Raw genomic sequence first — 7,881 nt, forward strand, 5'->3', positions numbered from 1 at the left:
CCTCCTCCAGTTCCTCAATGCGGGCCTGGAAATGGTGACAAGCACCAGCTCAGCTTGCCCAGGTCATAACTTTGACGGCCTCTTTGAGCTGGGCCAAGGGAGACATGCACTTACTTGCAACTCCTTGATCTTCTTCTGCAGCTGCATGCCAAGGGCCTGCTCATCTTCAATCTTGCTTTGCAGATTGCTCATTTCAAACTCTTTTCTAGAAAAGCACATTATGTCAGTCACAGAAATACTAGTAGTTGATACATCCTCTGAGCTTTTTGTGTTTACCACTTACTTTTTAAGCTTTTCATCAAGTTGCTGTTTGTCATTTTCTACATCCATTGTAGATTCTTGGGCCAATTTTAGGTCTCCCTCCAGTTTTCTCTTTGCTCTTTCAAGGTCCATTCGGATTTTCTTTTCTTGTTCCAAAGACCCCTCAAGCTAAAAAGAAATAGTTCAGAGGAGTGAGAATAACCAATTAGAATGTAATGAGGGAAGAAAATAATCCCTAAACTGAAAAAATTATTTGCACTTGACTCATAATCTAAAGGCTGGCTGTTGGAGCACATCCAGTGGCAACACAGAAAAAAAAGACCTGATGATCTGCTACTGTTAAAATCATAGCCAAGAAAATCCTTTGGAGAACAGCTCTCCTGTGTGACATATTGCACTGCAAGGGATTGAGGTCAATTCAGTAGCTACCACCACTTGAATATGGTTTGAATCCAGATTCTATGCACATCTCTGGGCTCAGGGCCTAGATAAATGTTACACTCCAGGCTTGTTGTTTGAACTTTCTGAGATCCCATTTATGAGACTCAGCATTGATAATAATTGAGAAAGCTCTTAGTGTGAGATGGCAAAATTTCTATAGATGACATTATTAGTTATTTTATTAAAATACTAATTTTTTAAAAATTGAATCATCCATGTCATTCTTATTTTTAAAAAGGAAAATAGCACTCTTCTTTTTTAAAAAATGAATTCCTGTGAATGGCACCACTTTCCATCCCTATTTGGAATTTTAACCACCATAAGCTTCTTTTTCACACACATCTAAACACCAAATAATTTTTGTGTTTGTTTGAATATTAGGCAAATTTGTCTCAGCTCTTCCATTTTCATTATTATTTACCTAACCCAAATCATTATCATTTCAAAGGTGAAATGAACCTCTTTGGCCCATGTCAGTAACCTGTCTCCAAGACTTGACTCTTGTATTCCCCATTGGGATCCATGGGGACCACTGTTTCACCCACATGTATAGCACAGGAGTTTTTTTTCGCAAGGCAGAGCCTTTGCTCATTCTCCCTTAGCAAGCGCTTACAGTAGATTCTCTATTAAATAATGAATTATATTTAAAGCCAATCCTCATTCTTTATTTGGACTCCTCTTTGTTCTCGTGACAGAACTTACTGATCATTAACTATTGATCATTATTCCTGCTCAGTATATTCTCCTTCCTCCGCATTTTCCCAGAGTGTATACATCATCTAAACCCAGAAAAAGGCTCACTTTTTTCCCTTTTTTTTTTTATTTCAATGAAAATTTACAGAGACTTTGGATTTCCATTTATTCACTGTTGCACTTTTATCCCTGCCCACCCCTCCCCCCTCAGTACACTCTTCTCTTAGAAAAGTTCCCCCATTGTTTTACAATCCCTTCCCCCAGGTCCATTCCACTATGCAGCCTTCATTCTGGACTCCTGTCATGACAATAATACCTAATCACATATCCCTTTTAAACAGTTTCCCCCTTCATCCGTTTCAATGCAGTATACATTATTTATCCTATCTTTCTCAGTCTCCCCCAACCCCAGTGTCAGTCGTGTTTTACAACAGTGGCACTATATGGTATTTGTCCTTTTGTGTCTGAGATACTTCACTCAGCATCATGTCCTCCAGGGTCACCCATTTTGAATAATATTGCATGAGTTCTTTGTTTTTCAATGCAGTGTAGTGTTCCATTGTGTGAATATACCAGAGCTTCTTTACCCATTTGTTTGTTGATGGGCACTTAGGTTGTTTCCAACTCCTTGCTATTGTGAACAAAGCTGTGATAAACATGGGTGTGCAAAGGCTCACTTTTGTTTGCAGTACTTTGCTTAGTGAACCACACTAACATTTATTTCCTTGGATTCCTTTTCCTCCCTCATTATTTATTCCTTACTTTTCTTGTTTTCTTGGTTTTACATGTTATTCCTTGCGGCAAAGATTATATCCTATGTGTATTAAAAATAGAAAGCTCTTCATAAGCCTGATGATATGTTAAGAACTTACACACTCTAAGTTTGTTACTAAGTGGAATATTACTTTTATGGTGCTTGAGACTTACATCATCCACTTGTTGCTCCAGCTTGATTTTGGCCTTGGTCAGGGTGTTCACTTTGTCCTCCTCCGCCTGCAGGTCATCCAGTGTCTGCTGGTGGGCTTCTTGCAGGGCTTTCTTCTCCTTGGTCAGTTTTGCGATGGTCTCATCCAGGCCTGCCATCTCTTCTGTGAGGTTTTTCACCTAATTAAAAGATGAAGAAATAGATGATTTCTACTTTAATGTAGTTAGATGGGTGGCAAAATCTATGCAAAACATCACAGGGTATGATTTCAATCATATAAATCTGTAAGATTCATACAGATACAGAAGCTTACATTCTATGATGTATTTAAATTACATGAGAGTTGTTTTCACCTTGTTCTCTGTGGCATGCTTCTCCTTTTCAACCTTGGCCAATGTCAGCTCAAGGTCATCAATGTCTTTCTTCAGCTCTGAGCATTCATCCTCCAGCTTCCTCTTCTTGGCCGTCAGCTCAGCATTGATCTCTTCCTCATCCTCAGCTCTCTCTGTCACCTCTTTGATTTTGGCCTCCAGCTGGATTTTGGTTTTGATCAGCTGGTCGCATCGTTCCTCTGCATCAGCCAAGCTATCTGCTTCCTGTAAAGGAGTGACAAATTTATATTTTAGTTCCTTGGGCATTTTTAAATTTTATTATGTTTTGAAGTCTCTAGAGCTATGTACAATTATGAACCATATCTTGCTGAAAATGTTATCCCTATTGTCTTCTTCATTAAACTTTTGAAAGCTAGGTGTAAACTGGGAGTTTCTGATTGTATTAGCAATCAAGTGTAAGCTAATTGACTATATCTGATTTCATTTAAAATCTGCTATGGGTTGGAAGCCTATTGTTTCAGCAAACAGGATCTGGTGGGCAGGCCTTTCTATTTAAAAGTCAGTCTGGTTTTGCCTAAGGGTGAGCCTTCAGCTTGGAACAGTTGGATCCTGGAGGGTAAACATTTAATTAATAATTAATTGTTTTGGGAGAGAACTTTGTTCTAAGTGGTGCAGCATTTGTCTGCCAGCTTGCTGTACTGAGATAACTTGGTGTTGCTCTGATACTGAAATCTGTGCCACTGGTGTGTCAACTGCCAGAAGGTTTTCCCTTCATAGACAGGTTTTGGTGGCGCTCCTTGATGAAGACAGACTAGGAAGCAGGATGGTCCATCTACTCCCTAAATAACTAAAAAGGACTAAATAAGGACTTTGAAAATCCTATGAATACTAAAGAAAGAGGATTCAATTAATAGATAGTGTGGTAATATTGAAATTATAACTCAAAAGAACAGAAATTTATCCCTTCAGTTATTCTATGATTTTTATGAACCTTCACTGGGAATGACCTAATCTGCATCATGCTTGGGAGGGTGGAGGGATGGTGCAAGAGGGGAAGACCCTCTATGAGATGGACTGATTCAGTGACTGGGGTAACTGGAATGGGTGTGTCAGAGGCAGTGCGATTGGCACAGGACAGAGCGGAGTTCAGGGCTGTTGTACATAGGGTCGCTATGAGTCGCAAACAACTTGACAGCACATAACAACAACAACAATCTGCATAGTGTTCAAGTAAAGCCATCGTGTAACCTAGTTATTTGCAGATTCATGGTTCTTTAGATTTTCTAATTAGATTTCCAGATCAATCTGGATTCCTCTTTCACATTCCAAGAACTAGAGGCAACTTACAGTTTCTATTGTTTATTTTGGTGGCAGCAGCTGAACTTGTAATTTGGGTCACGAAATATGCTAGATAACTACCCTTTCTCTCTAAGCTTCTTGATACTTATTGGGAAATCCAAATAAGAACAGAGAATTGTCCTAATTGTGCACATTGATTTTATGCTTTGAATAAAAATCAGCATTATCTATAAAAAGTATCACCATCATCATTTGCAGTGATCCTCCACCCACCCCCAGGCATTAGAGTGTCTAAAAATAGAGTTTAGAGGGAAGTTGCCAGAGGACTGCAGATTTAAAAATACAGAATATTGATTTAAAGTTGATATATTTGCATAAAAAAAGCTTTTTTATAATTATAATTATAAAAATATATAACTATTATATATTATACTTATATAATTATAATTTTCATTGTCAATACTGATATTTTTATCATTGCTCTTATTTACATTTATTTGTATGAAAAATCATAGAGAGGAAAAAAAGATCACCTATTTTCTGTCCTTATTTTGCTAGAGGAAATTATAGGAAGAAAAAGAAAATATTCTTATTCCTTTCTCAACACCAAAGAATCCTGAGTGTCATACATAAAGTCTTAGAGAATATGCTTAAGTTATTAATTGGGGGGGATCAGCCCCTTTGTAAGATGGCTTTTAACTCTTGCCCTAGTGATTGCTGAACTGAAGATTTACTGTCAGATTACCAAGAAATAAGTTCACATTTGAACTTGGAGTTCAACTCACAGATTGAACTTGGAGTTGCAGGTCATTTTTCTCTTGCATCAGAGCCACCATTTTTTCTTCCAGTTCTTTTCGTTTGGCCTCAGCCTTTGCAAGGTTTTCTTTGGTCTTCTCGAACTCTTCCTTCATGTTGGCCATCTCCTTCTCAGTCTCCGCACTCTTGAGCAAAGGCTTGATCTTGAAATACAGCTTCATCCAGGGCCAGTGCTTCACATTCATGAAGGCACGGACGTTGTACTGGATGCAGAAGATGGATTCTCTGTAATAGGAATAGAAATGTTCAATGTTAAATTATAATAGAAAGTAGATTAGAAATATGAACTCTGAGGGGTTAAGTCAAGTATTTCCATTAATACCTTCTCTCTACCATCTTCTGGTACTCCACTCTTGCCAAGAACCCTCGGCACATGGCCTGGGTGCGGGTAATCAACTGGGCCAACTTGTCATCTCTCATCTCCTCTAGGAGCCCCAGAAGGCCAGCTTTGAAAAAGACCTGCAGTTGAGCAATGCCTCACATTATTAACTTACATAAAGTGCAAAGGGACAGAATATAAGATCAGGTGATATATAGAAGATTAATACCTTGGTGTGACCAAATTTATACTGGGTATGGTCAACATCAATGGACCCAAGGAGCTTCTCAGAAGCTTTCTTGCTGTCAATGAATTGTCCTTCAGGGATAGCACTTGCATTTAATACCTTATATCTGTTTAGGACAAACAAATAAATGATATTGCTTTTGTCATTGAAGAGAAATCTCTGATTTAGTATAGAAATAGTCTAGCTACCTACTAGTCTAGCAAGCATAAGAAACCCTAACCCAAACCAACCACCATCTTTTAATCAATACTTTGTATTGCAAAGGACTTTGCAATTCTGGTCAATCTTAAGAATGTATTAATTTGTATTTCTCTTTAATAGAAAGTATAAAGAATTAATTCACTGATAAATTAAACAAAGACCTCTTAAAAAATTATTCACCTCTGTTTAAAGTCTGCATAAAGGATTCTGCTTGGAAATCCTTTCCTGCAAATCCTAATGCCTTCAAGCACACCATTACACCTTAGCTGGTGCAAGACGAGTTCATGTTCCATGGCCCCTAAACGAGAGAATGCATATATCTTACTTAATGGTCTAAAGCAAACTGACTAAAGTTTGTCAGCATATCCGGAATCTCTTACCAGGAGTCTTGGTCTCATTGGGGATGATGCACCGCACAAAGTGGGGATGAGTGCTCCTCAAGTTAGTCATCAGTTTGTTCAAATTCTCCTGTGGAACCATGTGTAGATTTCATCATGAAAATGGACTGCTTTCATACATGAATATTTATGGACATAATTGCTGTGACATGATACTGGCAAAATCCAGCTTTGAATTTACAGTGAGCTTAGCTCTGGAATTTCCACATTCATAACATGTCCTCTTATTTCTTGTTTTTGTACATTATAAATAGTTTTCTACTCTCTATATAAATTGTAAAAGTTACGTTGGCAATTCTGAACATAGGCAAATACTCCACTTATACCCTTTTGCCTAAAGATCGGGTCAGGTTTTAGTATTAACCCAATGCCTTTCTGCAAATTACCCATTTACTTCTTTACCCAATTCTCATCTGTATCTGCCCCTCTATCACATGTTTATTCCTTGTTACAGGTACAGAGCTGCCTCCATAGAAAGTAGACTTGTAACATACCATTCTGTGAACTGAGAAAAAACTGCCTGCCATGTTACTATATTTCCATAGGAAACTGGCTTTCCTAGAACTTCAATTCAGATCATTAGGAGTGGGAATGCCAAAAGAAGACTCTTTTCCCCCCCTAAAGAGTTATTTCTGATTGCATCAACTTTCTTAATCCTTTGGTTTTGATTTAGCCTCCAATTTCTACCACTATTCTTTTACCCACAATTTTCAAAATTACCTACTTCAGCTCTAGCCATTATTCACTTAAGCACCTAATATTCCTCTAAAGCCTCAATCCAGATCTTGTGCTTTACATAATCCTAGCTCAGTGGAGCCTTTTAAGTGTCAAATAATCACATTTCCCAGAATTACATTTTTCCATCTGATCCTAATTGCCACAGTGTACTCATCTCTCATGACTCTTGCTTCTCCTTATTATTAATGGTTATTTGAGCAAAAGTTTACAAAGCACATTGGTTTTTCACTCACCCATTCATACACATTTTGCTTTATAATTAATTGTGATGCTCACAATGTAATCACACTTTTCACCCTTCCCCCTATAATTCTCATTTTCATTAATACTTCTGTCCTACTCCTTTCTGCCTCAGGAGTTTATCTGGGGGAGATGCTACCCTTTTGACCCTATATGGCTTGTTAGTCTAAGAAATGAGTGCCTTCCTGGTGTTGCTGGTCACCTAACAGGTGTTTCTGCTGTTTGGCTGAAGGTGGAGCCACAGATGAATTTTGTTGCAAGTTCAAGGAGTGACTAAGGTCATAGTCTCAGGGGTTCCACCAGTCTCTCTCCAGCTGGAAAGCCTGGCCTTTTATGCTTTGGAGTTTTATTCCTTATTTTCCCCCACTCACCTCCACTATATCTAGGATCTCCTACTGTGATCACTTATTAGAGTGGTCAGTGGGGGTAACCAGGCACCACGTAGTTCTGTTGGCCCACTACTTCTCTTACATATGAAGATATCTCTTACAGACTACCCCAGACCTCCAGGGAAACTTAGTTCTATGACAGGCAGTGACCTGCCTCCTTGACTTACAGCCAGTTCTATACTCTTTGCTGTATTGTTTCCCATCTCTACAAAACAAGGTAAAATTTAATTTTCTGCTGCTCATTAGAGAGAGAGCTTTTACCCTGAAGAGAGCAGACACAGTCTGGAAAGAAGAACCCTTCTTCTTAGCGCCTTTCTTTCCACCACCGCCACCAGCCTCTGCAGAGCAAAGAGAGCACCAACAACCATAGAGCAGTTGTTCTCCATTTATGTTTTATACGCTAAGAAAAGGAGTCATGCTATTGAAAAGTACCTGCTTCAGCAGCTGCTGCTGCCCCAGAGAAGAGGTAGGCCAGAGTCTTCATGGAAGACTTCTGGTAGAGCCCCACCACGGTCTCATTCAGGGGGTCCTTGTTCTTGTCAAGCCACCCGGCGATGTTGTAGTCCACGGTGCCAGCATAGT

At 38.9% G+C, this 7,881-nt stretch overlaps 1 protein-coding gene across 1 annotated transcript; it reads right to left on the reverse strand.

The window, feature by feature from the left end:
* Positions 1-279: 279 nt before the first annotated feature.
* Positions 280-7,876, reverse strand: LOC102852644 (myosin-1-like; the record flags this gene model as incomplete). Its single annotated transcript, XM_006903472.1, has 10 exons — positions 280-429; positions 2,323-2,499; positions 2,674-2,832; positions 4,785-4,992; positions 5,090-5,226; positions 5,316-5,439; positions 5,715-5,832; positions 5,915-6,002; positions 7,561-7,635; positions 7,736-7,876. Coding segments are annotated over 10 exons (1,377 nt in total), but the record flags the coding sequence as incomplete, so codon positions are not given.
* Between the last annotated feature and the right edge of the window lie 5 nt (positions 7,877-7,881).

Source organism: Elephantulus edwardii, unplaced genomic scaffold (genome assembly GCF_000299155.1).
Source record: "Elephantulus edwardii isolate Elephantulus edwardi_28Jun2011 unplaced genomic scaffold, EleEdw1.0 scaffold01893, whole genome shotgun sequence".
Taxonomy (NCBI): domain Eukaryota; kingdom Metazoa; phylum Chordata; class Mammalia; order Macroscelidea; family Macroscelididae; genus Elephantulus; species Elephantulus edwardii.